The sequence below is a fragment of the Lacerta agilis genome, chromosome 13 (genome assembly GCF_009819535.1).
Source record: "Lacerta agilis isolate rLacAgi1 chromosome 13, rLacAgi1.pri, whole genome shotgun sequence".
Taxonomy (NCBI): Eukaryota; Metazoa; Chordata; class Lepidosauria; order Squamata; family Lacertidae; genus Lacerta; species Lacerta agilis.
In genome coordinates this window covers 41,959,100-41,977,108 of record NC_046324.1, presented here as the reverse complement: position 1 = coordinate 41,977,108, position 18,009 = coordinate 41,959,100, and the positions used below count along the sequence as shown (strand labels likewise).

At 44.3% G+C, this 18,009-nt stretch overlaps 1 protein-coding gene across 1 annotated transcript; it reads right to left on the bottom strand.

The window, feature by feature from the left end:
- Positions 1-8,812: 8,812 nt before the first annotated feature.
- On the bottom strand, positions 8,813-16,347 carry LOC117057013 (parvalbumin, thymic-like). The gene is made up of 5 exons (XM_033167730.1): positions 16,232-16,347; positions 15,417-15,484; positions 12,434-12,566; positions 10,636-10,745; positions 8,813-9,336 (listed from the first exon to the last, which is right to left on the bottom strand). Exons 2-5 carry the CDS (start codon positions 15,475-15,477, stop codon positions 9,308-9,310), a joined length of 333 nt encoding a protein of 110 aa, XP_033023621.1. The 5' UTR covers positions 15,478-15,484; positions 16,232-16,347; the 3' UTR covers positions 8,813-9,307.
- Between the last annotated feature and the right edge of the window lie 1,662 nt (positions 16,348-18,009).

Here is an 18,009-nt window from a genome sequence, read left to right as displayed (position 1 = left end):
CTAGGGCTTGCTGATAAGAAGGTCGGCAGTTCGCATCCCCACGACGGGGTGAGCTCCCGTTGCTCGGTCCCTGCTCCTGCCCACCTAGCAGTTCAAAAGCAGGTCAAAATTGCAAGTAGATAAATAGGTACCGCTCCGGCGGGAAGGTAAACGGCGTTTCCATGCGCTGCTCTGGTTTGCCAGAAGCGGCTTAGTCATGCTGGCCACATGACCTGGAAGCTGTACGCCGGCTCCCTCGGCCAGTAAAGAGAGATGAGCGCTGCAACCCCAGAGTCGTTCACGACTGGACCTAATGGTCAGGGGTCCCTTTACTTTTACCTTTAAGAGATGATCTGCGCTTCAGTTTTGGAACTTGAATACAAAAAATGCCCCATTGTAAAAAACAGAAATGCGATTTGCAATTGAATTATACAGCAACAAGCAGTGAAGGGTTATAGCTCTGTAGCAGAACTTCTGTTTTGTGCTTGGAAGCAGAGGGATTGTTAGAGAGAGTGACCTAGGGAGCCTGGCTCCTTGTTCTTTTGCAGTGGGCCCTGGATATCCTGTGCCCCCCCTTTTTTAAAAAAATAACACAAAATTTTGTTGTATTTATTAATTTATTATTATTATTATTATTAAGCTTTGCCTATAATCCTTCTAAGCATACTGTAATGTGCCATGCAAGGACAGCTGCTATGTAGCACCATTTTTGTTCCAACATAGTTAATTTTCTAGCAAACTGAATATATATTAAGTATAGAACATAATAATATTACAGGTATGTACAGTACTAGGAGCAGAATGTAAGAGTAGAACTTTTGGAGTCTCCAATATATCCTGCTTAAGATGCATAGGGATGCCTGGCTAGAGGGAATAGTTTACAAATGAATGTGTTTTCTTCTGGAGGCTTGGCTATGGAATAGACCCACATACCATCTGTCCCATCGACATGCATTTTAAGACAAATTCCTTAAAAAGCATGTTCTAAAGGTTGCACTGGAAAAAGAACTAAGAAAGGGAGGAACCTATCTTAACTATCTGCAGGGATCAGAGCAACCCACCGCTTCTCCCAACTTAACGATATACTTCTATATCCCATATAAACGGATTTCTAAAAATGTAAAGAAGAACCCCACCCCACCCCCAGAAAGAAAAATAAAAACTGAATGGCTAGCAAAGTGCTTTCCAGTTAAAATTATTTGGAAATGTTTAGATAAATGAACTGCATAGCGAAGAGACAACAAGGTCAGCTAAAAACATGAAAAAGAAGATGTTACCAATCAGTGACTGTTAAGAAAGAGGTTCTTTAAGGTTGAAACCGGACGCCAGGGACCAAAGTGACACTAATCCTAGCTGAAAGGTTGGTTACAAAAGCTAAAAAGAACTGTATTTCAGAACGAAGGCAATACTTCTGTATAGCGATACAGGTGGTAATCTACAGTTACTGGTATTTATTTATTAATTAATGACACTCTTATCTGAAGCATTGCTTTCTGTCCACCTTAATTAGAATGAATGAAATCATCCGGGGGCAAATAAAAAAAAAGAGGCATCTTAATTACATACACCGGACCAAAAGGCACTTGAGATATGCCAGGTTTTTCTTTTTCATGCTAAATGACATCTCTTTGTCCCAAGCCGTTTACTTTTCAGTAGCATTGTTGCTCAAAGAGCTCGAAAAGTTAGGTGGTAAAGAAACAGAAGGCAGTTGATGCAATGCTAAAGAGGAGAAGAAGAGTCGTGCTTGACGGGGATGGGGCAGAAATTCGCCATCCATAGAACTTCGCAGTTCTGTGAATATTGCAATACTGGTCTCCAGCCAAGTGCTGTGTACAAAAATGCCTATACTATGGCCAAGTATGCACATGGATGCAAATATTAATGATAAGAACAGAAAAATGCATTGTATGAGCAAAAATTGCTTTTTTTGCAGAAACGTCTGTATCAGGAGAAATTTGCATTGAAATGCTGACAAATTTCCACAAGGACCTTTGCATTATAACAAAAAAAAAAAAATGCAAACTGAAATAAAAATGCAGAGAACTGAACTTGGCTGGAGAACTGAATTGCAAATTTCAGAGAAGTGCAAATTTCAAGGTATTGCTGTGTTGCATTGTTCTTGCATTGTTTCGGAAAGTGCAAAGCAGGTAGCTTTGCCTTTAAATGTGAACCGAACCAAAATTCTCCACCGTCCCTAACCCCAGCTCATTTATGAACAGGTAAAAAGCTACTTGCATTCAGCAACATACTAGTGAATAGAGCATGTGGGGAAGGCGGGGAAACAGTTTTGCAGTAGGCAGGTTGGAGCTGTGAGTTGACTGGAGCATCCTTGAGGTGTCCTTGCTTTTGTCAAGGATCTGCTGCCTTTCCTTGTGATCATAGACGCCATAAATTCCCAGTGCTCTCTCGTTCGTTCAGAGGAAACTAAAGCCTCGGGAAGCTGGGACTCAAGAAACTCTCATTGGTTGGAAACGGGGCTCATGCAGCAGGAGAAAACATCAAAGAAAGAGAGAGTAGTTTTGTAAATAGCATATAAATTCCAACAGTTTGTGTCCTTAACTGTGTGATTGGCTTACAGCTTCAAAGCAATTCAGTTCTCTGCTGCCATCGCTACCGTTTGATATACTCTACGATGATCATTAAACAGATTGTTGAGTGTCGTCAATGACCCAGTAACATTATCTTGTGACCGTGATGCTACATGAAATTGCCCAAGATGTTTCTGGTTGCTGTCAGCAGCATAATCAGGGAGGACGATCTTTGGATTGCTGAATTATTCAGGTTTTCTCTGTTATTTTAACAATAACTCTGCCCTAAAGGTTAAAGGATGATTAGAAAATGCATCTCGAGAATCGGTAAAAGCTATGGGCAAGAGAGGGTGTCGGCTGCGTATATTGTTACCGGCTCCTCTTCTAAGGTTCCAGCGCTTGTGGCCATTGTCTTAAAATAATTATCAGTGCAGCAACTCGGAGCCCAGCGACTAGAAGAAGCTGACACTACAGCATTGTCAGAGCTGAACAAACGCAGACCTGATGAGTCCCTTGCATCGCAAATAGATTGCTCATAGATTCAGGACAAACAAAACGAGTTATTTATTCATGGGATGTATGTTTAACTCATTTCCACAAGATGTGGTGATGGGAGGGAAGGTAGTTGGCTGCAAAAGAACGGGACACAAATTCACAAAGAGCAGGTTCGTCAATGGGCATCACTCATCGTTATCTGGAGCCACATGCCAAAGAGAACTAAAGAGGCAAGGATTGACCGTCCCCATCGTGTGGTGCCCCAATTGTCATGTCCCAAGGGCATCTAGATTGGAGGATGAAATTCAAGAATAATTTGGAATCCAATTCTGTATTTACCACATTGGCCCGAATATAAGCTGCACTCCCCCCCCCAATTCCAACCAGGAAAAGTAAAAGTGTGGCTTAAGTTCGCGACCTTACAAAAATGGGCTTTTACGATATCACTGCTGACATACGGTAAAATGGAACAAACAAACAAAAAATGTTTCCTTGCCGATTTGTGAGCTTGAGACTGTTGTGCAAATAACCCGATTTGTGAGTTTGAGACTGTTGTGCAAATATGATTTTCTTCTACATTTGCCATTCGCGGGTGTGAGTGCCTGCAGAATTGTAGCAACTGAATAGCGGTTTGGGATTTTAGGGATTGCACGGTAACTTTTGCAGGCTTGCAAGATCAAAGGCTTAAATTGGCTCGGAGTTATAATTGAACCAACCGCAGCAGTTTTCAGCCTGTAACCCAATTTCAAGGGAGCGGCTTATATTCAGGTATTGTCCTTTTTTTCTCCCCCCTCCCTTGAATTTTAAAGGTGCGGCTTATTTGCGGGTGTGGCTTATATTCGGGCCATTACGGTACTTTTATTATTTAGCAGTGATTCCTGCCAGGTGACGCTTGGGGTCCCTTCTACACTCTACACTTCTATGATTCTATTTCATTTATATCCCACCTTTCCCCCATGGAACTCAAGATGGCACCTGTGGGGTTCCCAGGCAGTCTCCTACCCTGACACACACAAGATCCAGGCTGTTTTATCTTCAGTAAGTTCCTGTGCTTCCAGATCATATCCTAGTTCCTATGTCCTCTATAACAGTGGCACTGTTCCAAACAAGCAAAGGCACTGTTCAACATTAACTCCTCCGCAAGACTGTTACAAAAACAAAAGCTTCTACGGACTTCCTGGATGCAGGTTTGTTTTTCATTTTTATCTACTGTTAACGATCAATGAAGCAGACACCGCGCCTGTCTTACCATCAATTTTTTATAGCCCCTAATGTAATGGTAAGTGTCAAAAGTGCCTCAGATTTGTTGAGCTAGCGGAGAAGCCTCAGTGTAAAGCCGTGAGACACTTTGCCTGGAAATTAGATAGCAAGCTCAGAATTCAAGAGTTTTGGAGTTCTGTTGAGCCATTGTGGTGTAGTGGTTAAGAGCGGTAGACTCGTAATCTGGGGAACCGGGTTCGTGTCTCCGCTCCTCCACATGCAGCTGCTGGGTGACCTTGGGCTAGTCACACTTCTCTGAAGTCTCTCAGCCCCACTCACCTCACAGAGTGTTTGTTGTGGGGGAGGAAGGGAAAGGAGAATGTTAGCCGCTTTGAGACTCCTTCGAGTAGTGATAAAGCGGGATATCAAATCCAAACTCTTCATCCAAACTCTTCAAACTCTTGCGGGATGCTAACCTTACCCAGTCATTGGACCCCTCTCCTGCCATCTCTTTATAGTTGCCTCCAGTTGCCTCCCCTGCATTGCCTCCTGGTATTGTAATTTTGGGGCAATCGCAACTCTGGTCAGGTTGGTGGTTCTTCTTCGGCACAGCGGTTGTCAATAGTTTATTAGTTGTTCCAGTACCGTCCCGGCACACAATGAGGGCTCAGGGCTCCCGCGGCTCCTGCGGCCGCTTAAGTGCAGCTAAACCCCACCCCCCGAGCCAGGGGGCACGGTGTGGCAGCCAGGACAGCTGAAGCAGGATGCCAACATGCCCGCCTGCCGATGTGGGAACTGGTTCCCGCTCACAACACCTCCCCTCTGGGAGGAGGAGAGGCCTTCTCTATCAGTTCAGGGTTGGGATGTGCCAACTTATCTCCCTGGGCCTTTTAGAACTTGTCCTCCTAGGGCAGAGTAATTGAGCAATATCCTGGATTCCTTGCGTTGAGCTCTCTTTATTGTGGGCAGTTGCCAGAGCTGAGTGATGCAATGAAGACAGGCTTGTGGAAATAATCCTGTTTTATCCTGGTATTCTGAACCAGGTACAAACATTTGGTTGTGAGCAAAGCAAGAGTGCCATCAAGTGGTCAATTATTTCTAGGTAATTCTTTCTCCGTACAATTTTTTGTTTCTGTACTGAGCTACTGCTAAAGGTAAAGGGACCCCTGACCATTAGGTCCAGTCGTGGACGACTCTGGGGTTGCGGCGCTCATCTCGCATTACTGGCCGAGGGAGCCGGCGTACAACTTCTGGGTCATGTGGCCAACATGACTAAGCCGCTTCTGGCGAACCAGAGCAGCGCACGGAAACGCCGTTTACTTTTCCGCCGGAGCAGTACCTATTTATCTACTTGCACTTTGACATGCTTTCGAACCGCTAGGTTGGCAGGAGCAGGGACCAAGCAATGGGAGCTCACCCCGTCGTGGGGATTTGAACCGCCGACCTTCTGATGGGCAAGCCCTAGGCTCTGTGGTTTAACCCACAGCGCCACCCGCATCCCGAGCTACTACTACACATAATGAAATTAAGCCTATCTTGATTTTTGTTGCTTTTAAATGAACTTAAACACAGGCGTGCTCCCTGTCCATCAGTCTTAACGTCACTCAATTCTCTCGTCCTCCTCGCAATTCGCTGATCTCGTTGCATCCCAAACTGCAAAGGTGCCAAAGCCAAAACCCCTATGGTCGTGTGCAGCTGAGCCATATGCATCACCTGCGTACACTGGAGTACACAAGGGCTGCGGCTCAATTGTAGAGTATGGGAAGATCCCGGGTTCGATTCTCCAGCCTGGGAAAGGCTTCTGCTTGAAACACAGAACAGACAGCAGTCATTGTGGACAAGGGATGAAGAACTTCCCTCCTCCCCACATGCACAAACACAGCCAGGGCCTTTTTTTGCTTTGAGGGGAGGTGGTTGGGTGCCACATAGCATTGGTTGGAGGGCCAAAGTATACAAACACACAGTTACACGCACATACACAGAGAGCCCAATAGCTATGGGAATGGCCTGGGGGGAATCCAGCAGGCCGGAATGAGAGGACTGGTAGGCTGCATTTGGAGCGGGAACTGGAAATCCCCCAACCCTGATACTGTGGACGCTCAGGTTGTGAATGTGATCCGTGCAAGAGGCACATTCGCAACCCGCAGCGCTCGCAACCCGCAGCACCACTTCTGTGCACACGTGGGTCGCGATTCGGCTCTTCTGCGCATGCACGGGTCACGATTTAGTGCTTCTGCGCATGCGTGAAACGCTGAACCCAGAAGTAACCCATTCCGGTATTTCCGGGTTCGGCACGGTGCGCAACCCGAAATCACACAACTCGAAGCGGCTGTAACCCAAGGTATGATTGTACAGACTATATTGACCCTGGTAGACCTATGGCCTGTTTCAATATAAATTCCATTCCTTGGGTGTTCCTTGGTTGGCTTCTCTGGCATCCTTAAGAATATTGCCACTTCAAAGTGTTATAGGAATTCTAAGGTCTCAAATATACCATAAATGTTGATAATTGCACAAGGTAAACACACATACAGTGGTACCTCGGGTTAAGAACTTAATTCGTTCTGGAGGTCCGTTCTTAACCTGAAACTGTTCTTAATCTGAGGTACCACTTTAGCTAATGGGACCTCCTGCTGCCACCGCGCCGCCACCACATGATTTCTGTTCGCATCCTGAAGCAAAGTTCTTAACCCGAGGTACTATTTCTGAGTTAGCGGAGTCTGTAACCTGAAGCGTCTGTAACCCACTTAGGTTTATGTACCTAAGTATATAAACCACATTTCTAAAATAGTACAGGAAAGCAATCCAAAAGCCATCTTGACTCTCCTAAAGAATCTCAATATTTCCTCTGCCTCCTTAATCCCCCTTGCCTGAGAACAGGTAGGCAGATAGCAGTCAGGGGAAGTTCCTGAACAGATTCCTCTCCTATATCTATGAACCTCCCCTGTACTGATTATCATTGTTTGCCCAGATGCTCTGCATTGAGGGATGTCTGACCGGCATCCTAATTGTCTTATCAAATGCTAATGTTTTGTGCAAACTGTGTCTGGAACTATGTAACACTTGCTAAATCCTCAGGAATATCACACCTTGGCCAGCTTGAGCCACATTAACCCCACCTTATGTGTGATGTAATTACTGACAGTAGAGGGCATGTCCTTCTTCTCCACGCCGAAATGCGAACCCTTAAAAAAAGATGTTTCTTCTTAGTTTTGGGTCTCTCTTGCCTCCTTGCAAGGAGGGGAGTGAACTCTTTTGCAACAGGAAAATAAAGATCTGCCTTGCTTTCACAGCACCGTGCCTCCATCCATTCATCTTTGACCGATCATGGGTTTGAGGGAATCCGTCCCTTGGGGGAATTGAGCAGCAAAAGCCAACCACCCCTATTTCTCTATATCAAAATTGCTGGGGTTGCTTGTCAGGTCAGAGCAGCTTTGAGGACATAATCCAAGCAGGCAGAACTGACCCTCAAATTTGTCCTAGCACTTCCATAGCTGACCATGCTGTGGGAGGTCTAAATATCCAGTTTGCAACCATTATTATATGTCTCCAACCCCGGAGGCTCCTTTACCAAAGAGAAGAAATGTGTTATTCAGACCTAGTTCCTTCTCTGCCACCATCCAGAAAGATCAACGAGTCTTCTGCCTTTGGCTTTTATCAGCACTTAATGTATTTTTACGCACCTAAACATAAGACGCACCTAGTTTTTGGAGGAGGAAAGGGGGAAAGCCCTGCTTTTTTGAGGATCAGCTGAAAGTGGTGCAGCTTTTTTTGCAAAGGGAAAAGCCCTGCTTTTTTTGAGGATCAGTTGAAAGTGGTGCAGCTTTTTTTGCAAAGGGAAAAGCCCCCTTTTTATGGGGTCCAACTCACAGTTCTGCAGCTTCTAGTCCTACAGCCATTTCTACAGTTTCCAGACAGATAATCTAATCAGCCAGTCACATGTCGCTGGGGAAACAAACAGCCTCCCTCTGCATTCAACAATGGAGGCCTGGGCAAGGGGGCGGGGCTGGAAAGGGAGCCTTATCTCTCTCCCCGATCAGTTGCTGAACAGCTGTTCAGCGGCTTCCTTTCAACACCCCCTTCTCTCTTTGTAAAAAAGAGAGCACGATCTGCTTTTGGCCCCTAGGCAATTCGGCTCCAGGGATCATGCATTCGCTCCATAAGACGCACAGACATTTCCCCTTACTTTTTAGGAGGAAAGGGTGCGTCTTATGGAGCGAATACAGTAATTCCTGCCTTCTTTATATTGCTCTGTGACTCCATGGCAGAAGGAGGTCTTGTCTCTGGGTCCAGGAAATTGCACTATATGTTTGGTGGTGTGTGTTATTGAGTGCTATTTCCATGCTGGGCTTGCCAGTTCCATTCTGGTTCCCTTCCCCACTCAGCCTTCCATCTTCCCATATCCACGCGATCATCAAAAAACGAATGTTTCCAAAGCATAACAAAACTAACATGTTGTGTTGCTGTTTTTTTTTGTTTTTTTTTACATCCGCAATGTACAAAAGAAAGGAGGGAAACTTAACAACATAGGTTAAACAAGTAAAGAACAACCCCCTAATTTGTGAATGAAGAAGTCTCTTTATATGTACAAATGAACAATTCCACCAGAGTTAACTACAGCAAGGCATTTAATGAAGCTGGTTGTGTTAAGGCAAGGACCAGTTTAAACATTCTCTTTAAACGTTTTTGTTTAAACATAAACAAAAATCAACATGATTCTCCCGTTGTCATTTCATATACCTTGATTGGAAGGAAGATTGATGTTGGTTAACTTTTGATCCAGAGATCTCTTTTAAAAAATCTCACATTTATTGAGTGTTCCTACTAGCGCCTACTGCAAGTGAAACATAGAAGTTTGAAGTTCTTCTCCTTAGATTCCAACTTTGTCTCTGTTTGATGCAGACCTCCTTTTAACTACGAATTTGTGACACCGGACAATAAGAAAGATCAAACAGCGCACTGGGAGTTAACAAAGTCCTCTAACAATAAGAAACAATATATTGGCAACTGTCAATGCCATTTAACTGTATAAAATGTATAAATAAATAGTAGATTTGCAATAAGAAATAGTGTTTTACAATACAATAGCTTGGTCTTCCACTTGATCACTTGCTTGTAACCAGTGCTTGGAACTCTAGAAAAGCAAAAGCAAAACCCAGATTTAATTATTTTGCTGTTGAGAAAACAAGACAGCTTTTTTTCTTTTCTTTTTCAGAATCCATATTGATTCTCTCTAAAGATGTCACACAGTTCTGCCAGAGACTCAATTCAATGGTTGCATACACACCATACATTTTTAATGCCCCTCAAAGAATCCTGGGAACTGTAGTTTACACCCCAGGGAGCTACAATTCCCCACACCCTTAGCAAACTACAGTTTCCTGTAGGGGGGAGGGGAGGGGTGTGTGCTTTAAATGTATGGTGCTATAAATACACCTCTCTACCATTAACTGCCAGGTTTGTGTGTATGTTTTAACACAATTTGCCAGTGTGGGCCACTAAACCCTTTCTCCCCACTGTGCTACCAATCTGTATTCCTGGGCTGGACCCCTCCCCACATGCCATTTACACTGGGGAGGAAACTCCTATTTTCTTCAATTTGAGCTCCCCTCTTCAAGGGAAAGAAGAAGAAGAAGAAGAAGGAGAAGGAAGAAAAAGGAAGAAGAAGAAGAAGAAGAAGAAGAAGAAGAAGAAGAAGAAGAAGAAGAAGAAGAAGAAGAAGAAGAGTTTGGATTTGATATCCCGCTTTATCACTACCCGAAGGAGTCTCAAAGCGGTTAACATTCTCCTTCCCCTTTCTCCCCCACAACAAACACTCTGTGAGGTGAGTGGGGCTGAGAGACTTCAGAGAAGTGTGACTAGCCCAAGGTCACCCAGCAGCTGCATGTGGAGGAGCAGGGAATCGAACCCGGTTCACCAGATTACGAGTCCACTGCTCTTAACCACTACACTAACTCACTAACCACACTGGAAGGCTAGAGACCCCTGCCCCTCTCCTTTGCCATTTTACCAAAGAAGTACATCATATTTACAAGGAACAAGAATCAATTTCTGGGCAATTTGAAAGATAGAATCATAGAACCTGAACTTTCTGTTTTTGGATTTTAGTTTGTCTTGGAAGAAAATTCCAGAAACCCTGATTACTTTTAGTTTGTTCATTGTCATAAACTCCCTATCGCCACCAATTTGACGAAATAATAATAATAATAATAATAATAATAATAATAATAATAATAATATATTCGTTGTACCCCGCCCATCTGGCTGGGTTTCCCCAGCCACTCTGGGCAGCTTCCAACAAAATATTAAAATACAATAGTCTGTTAAACATTAAAAACAGGGCTGCCTTATATTAAGGATAACAGGACATGCAAGGCATACATATCAGATCCAGGTGAATTAATAGGTAAGCATTCCGCTAATTTATCCTCACCTTCCACTCCAATTTTGCCATCTCCATCAGTATCACCTGCCGCCAAGAAAGCCGTGGTCTCCTTGTCAGTCAACACTCTGGCACCTGGTTTGAAATTCTGCATGAAGTTTCTGTCAAAGAAGAATTGACTGATGAGTGATAGGTTAGCAAGCTACAGTGATGCTACAGTGTGGTTTTATCGGCATTAGCCATGAAGCATTCCTTTCTGCTGGAAAAAAAAGCCTATGCAAAGCCTCCCCTCTTGTTAAGAAAAACCATAGGGCAGGAAGAAATATATTTGTAATAGTCATAATAATTTGTTAACACCTGGTATCCCCACACCTCCGATACCCACTTCATATAAGTTACTGCTTGCCCCCCAAAATTCTTTCACATGCCAAAAAGTCACTCCCCTCCCACTCGTCCCGCCAACCAAAACATTCCTATTATTCAAGCTTTCCTAGGCCATTGAGATCTCTTCTGCATTCTGCCACTGGGGCTGCCAATCTGGGTGAAATGCAAAACAAATTCCACACTCTTGCTGTGCTTCAAAGTGCTGCATTTCCATTCCCCTGCACTCTCCACAGCCCTTGCGCTTCAATTTGATGGGAGAGGTAGGTGAAGCTGAGACCAAGGAATGCAAAAACAGCTACTGTTGGGTCGGCCTCTTTGTTCTGCTACGTTTCTTAACCTCTGAGCCCCGAATATGGGTCCGTAATTCGTATGGCATGCGGGAAAGGTGCCACTGGGGACTTAAGTTCAGCCTGGGGTCTTATATTCGGAAAGCTCTGAAAGATAACAGTGGCCAAAAGGGGAGAGGGAGGAAATGGCATTGCCAGAAAAGAGGGCACTACTGATCTGCATAAAATTTGCATTTGCTTCTTTATATGTATAGGTGTAGCTTTAGGATAATTGGAATAAAAATGCAGTAGATCTCACCCTAGTGGGGAAGACACATCAGGAGCAGGTGTTTGTCTGCTCTGTCTGCTCTCTAGATGCTGCTAACTGTTGATGGACAACTTCAAGTCCCCTCCTGCTCTCCCTTCGGAGGGTTCATTGTCTTTAAACCAGACAGCTTTTCAACCAGAGGACTGTTCTTTAAGCCACGTGACGACCACCCTATGAAAAAACCACTGTGAAACAGGTGGCACTGTGGTCTAAACCACTGAGCCTCTTGGACTTGCCGATCGGATGGTTGGCGGTTTGGATCTCTGTGGCAGGGTGAGCTCCCATTGCTCTGTGCTAGCTCCTGCCAACCTAGCAGTTCGAAAGCATACCAGTGTGAGTAGATAAATAGGTACTGCTGTGGCAGGAAAGTAAACTGTGTCCTGTGTCCTCTGACACTCATCACAGTGTCCCTGACCCGGAAAGCTGCCTGCGGACAAACCCTGGCTCCCTCGGCCTGAAAGAGAGATGAGCACCGCAACCCCATCGTCGCCTTTGACTGGACTTAACTGTCCAGGGGTCCTTTACATTCACATTTGCCTAGTCACCAGTGCTGTTCTGTATGTGCTTAAGAATTTGTGCCATGCTATTACTGGTAAGCTCTATAACTCTTCTTCTGCTTCTGATTGTGCAAAAGGTTGCAGAAGTTGTTGAACAAGCAAATCAACTACTTTGGATCTAGTTTCATTTTGGATCTAGTGTCAGGTATGAAATAGTTTGTCCATAAGTGGGGAGCGCATCTTTCATCATGAACATAAGATGCCCTCTGCACAAGTGGGCATATTTGGATCTGACCCAATGGCATGCAGGTTAACTACCGATTGTAAAACTGAAAATTGTCTCTGGGAAAGACATTTCTTCCCCTTCTACTCACTGCAGTTCTTCTTTCTCAATGTATCCACTCTTGTCCTGGTCAAGCACTCCAAATACTTTCCCCAGTTCTTCCTTAGATTTTTTGCTTAGACCCGTTTTCTCAAAGAAGCTTTTGTAAGCGAAGGAATCGGGAGCTTTTGAAGCAGAGAAATGAAAAGAGATGGTGAAATATTGGAAGAAAAAGGAGGGGGGAAGTTAAAGGAAATAGATTTTTTCCCCCTGACCATCGTACATGAATGAGGACGACTTGTCTCCCAAAAAAATGTCATCTTTAACTTTTCCATCCTACCATGTTTTCAGGGAAGTTTGCATTTGGGGTATCAATCCTGCTCAAATCAATTATAGGACTCAATAAAGGGTTCAGGACAGATCAAATGACCATGCCTCTCAAAAAGGCACAGTAAATAAAGAGTTGCATTTTAAGCTGGGTATGCAATGATACAAAAATGCAAAGCAATTTGCAACGTGAAATTCACATAGTTTCGGCTGTGCTCGTTGGGTTTCAGCAGCTGCAATTATCAGTCTAAAAGGAGTCATGAGACCCAAAACTTGGTCTTGTTTTCGAAACCAGGCTGGATAGGTATAAAAAAGGAAAATGACAGAACTTCCTTTAGGAATCAGGAAATGCCAATCATCATCTTCAGCTAATGGTTTGGGACCAACAAGCAGATCGTGCCCGCCAATGGAGGCGGTTGCAAAATGTTCTGTTTGCATGCATAAATATAAATATAAATATATTTAAAGAAGATCAAAACAAATATAAGTGAATGCCATGTTCCAAGTTGGAGATAAGGTGAGTCCCACCAGGTAGAGGTGCTATCAGGCCAAGACTTTGGGGGCAGAAGTCTGGGGTCCCACTATGCAAAATGAGCCAGAAAAGCCCCAAACACAGCAGGGCTGGTGAAATAGCACACGCTGTCACTACACAAGTGCCCTCCCTCCCCATAAGGTCACTAAACCCGGAGTCTAAAATTACCTAACTGCACTATTGGCCCAGGGTCTGAAAAGTTTGACGACTCTGGCTCCAAATCATGCTAAGATTGCAGAGTTCAATTATAGCTTAGGGAATATTCTCTCCGAGAGGCTTGACACTAGGGCTGAAGGTGAAACCTGATTCTATGGGCATTCAAAGCCCAATTTATCGAATCCACACGATATGTGAACTGAAATGCAGCTATCCTTCGAAATTCACACTTATTCGAATTTTGCAATGCAGTTATCCAACCAGTGTTTGCAATTTTTTTTTGCATAAATCAGAAGGAAGTGTGCATAAAAACGAAGACATCAGTGGAAATAACATATAAAAATGCATCGTATTAGGGAAAACTGCTTGCAAAAATGTGTTCATGAGTCAAAGCTACGTATAAAAATGTGTTCGGTCAGAGAAATTTGCATTAAAATGCTGATAAATTTTAATGATTTTTTAAAAAATATTTTCGACTTGCTGCAAAATGCGGAGAACTAAATTTAAGACTGGATAAATGAGAAACAGAGAGAACTGAAACTGACAGATCCTTCCACCCCAACTCAGCATGTTGGTCATGCACACACACACTTTGCTGTGGTTTCCAAACAGATATACATATCAGGTACATACAAGAAGATCATAAACTCTGTTGTCTGCAGTAGTAGCCTTTGGCATTGGCCTGAAATGACACCATGTCCAGGCAATTTTTAGGAGGAGGAGGAGGAGGAGGAAGACAAGCTACTAGCACAGTTGTGGTTGCTGTTTAATGGGGTGGGGGAAATCCCTTACGGGAGGGGAAAGGAACCTGTGCTACTCCAGCTGCTAGAAATTGTTTGAGAATTTCTCTTCCCTCCAACCCCGAGAATTTTGGTGAAATTGTTCCTGTAATTTCTCTGCAGGCAAACAAGGTAGGGAGTTTCAAGAGGCCATGTGCTCCCAGCTCTGGAATTTCCTTTTGCTCACCCAACAGCCGCCACTAGAAAAAGAAGGCTGCTTTGCTGATTTTTCTGCAAAACTTCCGAATCATTTTTGGGAGGCAGCCACCATTCTCCCACAGCGATGTCCACAAATAACACACTGGGCCTTTGAAATCAGGGTGGTTTTTTCCTGTTAAGATTCCAGACAATAGCAGCAAAGAAGGTGGCTATACTGTAATACATCCACTGGTTGTATTGTTCTTTGCACTTATTATTATTATTATTATTATTATTATTATTATTATTATTATTATTATATTGCCCACTAAGCACAACCATTTTTTGTGTATCTGCAATTATTACAAATAGTGTTATCACAGTTGTCATTCAGGGTTAGCACAAATTTTAACCAATTACATATAAAATGATTGTTGGTGGAAGCAGAGGACACACCTCCTATTTGTGGTAGTTAATATACACAAGGAAGGTGGGCCATGGATTTGATTTAACAGATTTTAATCACATTGGATACAGCCCCATATTTTTAAAAAAAAATTATCTTCACCCAGGGCTAACCAAGTTTTGTATTAGCATCTTTGCCTGTGTGACCTGCCATCTCCTGTAGTACAAGTATCTAACTGAAAAGCCAGATGTACACTTTTAGAAACGGGTTTTCTTCGTTGTTGTTTAAAGTATTCTACATCTCTATCCATCTTAAGTCGGCCTTCTTTTTGAGGTGCAGACAACTCGCAGTTATTGGTCGTGACAAGCTCACTGCCGAAATGATTTTGGATAGAATACGTTCAGTTCATAGACACGCAGAATTCCTAACTTACAAAACGTTGCGGCTTGGCTGTGTTTCAATAACTGGTTAAGTTATTTTGTCTGCTTTGAAGGAGATAAAAACAAAACCTTTTTGGGAAGGATTGTTTCTTTGTTTTGCTTTGCATTTTTAGGAAAGCGTATTTTAGAAGGAAAAAAAAGTGTCTTGTTTCCAGGAATGGAGAATGGAAGAGCAGGGAGAAAGTTACAGATTCCTTTAAAATATATTGTTTGCATGAGGGTAGGGAAACCAAATACTTTTTAAAGATAGAAATTACCTTGGCAGCTTTTCAGGGCAGCTTCAATGTCCGCATCAGACAGGATACCGGCAAAAGCCATATCAAAACTATAGGAGGAGGAGGAGGGAGAAATACCGGTAGTTAGCTGAGGTTAAAGACAGAAAGGAAAGTTATGAGCTAGTAGGGACATAGGAGGCTGCCTTATACTGAGTCAGACCATGGGCCCTTCTAGCTCAGCATTGTCTACTCTGACTGGCAGCAGCAGCTATCCAGGGTTTCAGAGAGAGAGATCCGAATAGCATTTTCAAGCAGAGGTTACAAGGTGCAGGTGGTCTCAAGAGGCAGTCGGCTGTAGCTGCCAGAGCTCAAGTTGATCTTGGCTGTTCTGCAGCCACCAGATGGGGTAGCGGCATGAGCTCTCCTCGTATCGCTAGGAAATAGCGGCAGTAGCAGCAAAAGCAATGATTACAATCCAAGGCAAGGGAGCTGCCATTCAAAACCGGCGAGCAGAGTTCCTTCCTCAAAATAATAATAATTTTTTTAAAAAACAAAATCCTGTTGTCCACCCAGGTTGTGTGTCCCCCCCCCCACGAAGGAGATTAATTTGCTCTTCTCTGATCATTGTCACACACACCCACACCCAGTTTGCACAAACGCCAAAAACAATAAAAAAAAAATATTGTGGTAATGAGAATAAACCTCTCATTGCTTGACATCTTGTTTGGTCTGAGAATCTTGATAAGTTTCCATGCAGGTGGCTATTTTTTTAATGGCTTGGTTGTTGCCAATGGCTGCAAAAATAATTTTTAAAAAATGGGGGGACAGGAACCTCTAGGCTGAAAGGCTAAACTCACCTTGTGGATGTTTCCTAAAGCTGAGAGAAGAAAAGGGGGCAGAGAGATCTAAGATCTAAGGAGAGCTCTTCTCTTAGGGTATTTGCTTGGGCAGAGACCTTGTCTTATATAGGCTTTGGTTAAGACCCCCCCAAGCCTTTTACAGAAGTCCTGGGACCACGTCATTGCTCAAATGCCCCAGGGGATAAGATACTGTAGCTGACAAGACCTGCTAGCTAATCAAATAGATATTTATATCCCAAAGGAATGTACATCGGGCCTTAGACAATATAGCAAGTTTTCAGAGCCACACAAAGTCGCCCCCCTCAACTGCTGTCTCCTAATGACACCCAAGTAAAAATGATATTTATAAAATATAAAAGTTGGAACACCCACCCACCCACCCCATTTAGAACTTTTATCTAGTTTTCTATTTAACGATACATCAGAAGACTTTGCAGGGCTTTCCCCTGTGCTTCCAGGAAGCAAAAAAACTCTGGGTTCAATGAGGCTAGTTTGAGAGTAAAACTGTGCTGAGTGGGTCGGTCTCCAGAAACAAATCAGGGGTTGCATGAAATGTAATTCAAAGTGCTGGTTTTTGGCCTACGAAGCCTTAAAAAGCTCAGGACCGCAATGCCTTGAGGAATGCTTCTCCCCATATGAACCTAGGCTAGTCCTGCTGCCTGTTAATTTCAGTGGTCTACTCTGAGGAGACCAGTTATGAATTCCCACTTACCCTGCCCCTTAATCATCAATCCTACACACCCCTGGGAATAAGTCCTGCAGTACATATGAAAGAAAGATTAGCAGCCAGTGAGGTACCACAGTGGTATCATACCTCAAGTCCCATTGAATTCAGTGGGATTTACTTCTGAGTAAACAGGCATAGTATTGCACTCCATACTTAAGTCTTCGCCTTTATTTAATTATTTAAAAGAAGACGACACACAACCCTATAATATTTTCAATTACCTTAAAAACCAGGTTACTAACCAAACCGACCTGGACCCTGCAATCATCACCTGAGGCCCTTTGTCGTGTGCCTCTTCCACGAGAGGTCCAGGGGGTGGCAACACGAGAACAGGCCTTTTCTGCATGGCTCCCCATTTGTGGAAAGCTCTCCCCAGGGAGGCTCGCCTGGTGCCTTCTTTACATATCATTAGGTGCCACATGAAAGTGTATCTCTATAACCAGGACTTGGGCTGATTAACATTCTATGGTCTTCTATGTATTTTATGTTCTCATTTTCTATTTTTACGTTGTGAACAGCCCTGTGATATTCGGGTGAAGGGCAGTATACAAATTGAAGTAATTAATAGAAGGGAGTAGGCAGTGGCATAGCGAGGTGGGGGCGATGGGGGCGGGGCGCCCCGGGTTCCAGGGGAGAGGGGTGACACTCGGCATGCGCCCCGCCCCACCCCGCCCTGCCCTGCCCCACCCCACCCAAGCCGAGCCCCACCAGCGGGCCCCGAGCAAGCCGCGGAGCGAGGCAGCCTTGCCCGCAGCCTGCTTGCAAACCTGCTCGGCCGCCTGTGAGCAATCTGCGGAGTGAGGTCGCTCTGCCCTGCGGCCCGCCCGGGGCCTGCCTGCCGGTGCTGCTATGGGGTGGCACGGCACGCGTGCGTCAAGTGCGACGTGTACACGCCGCATGTCGTACGCAAGGTGCATGTGTCGCTGCATACGATGCATGGCGCATGCGCCACACGCTGCACATGTGTGCCGCGCCACTCCATAGTGGCGTCGGCGGGCGGGCCCTGGATGGGCTGCAGTGTGGAGCGGCCTCGCTCCGCAGCTTGCTC

Coding starts and splice junctions, on each gene's coding strand:
- LOC117057013 (XM_033167730.1), bottom strand. CDS start 15,477: ATGGCTTTTGCCGGTATCCTGTCTGATGCGGACATTGAAGCTGCCCTG. Junction 12,567..15,416: donor TGCCCTGAAAAGCTGCCAAG/GTAATTTCTATC, acceptor CTGCTTCAAAAG/CTCCCGATTCCTTCGCTTAC. Junction 10,746..12,433: donor ATTGAGAAAGAAGAACTGCA/GTGAGTAGAAGG, acceptor CTTCTTTGACAG/AAACTTCATGCAGAATTTCA.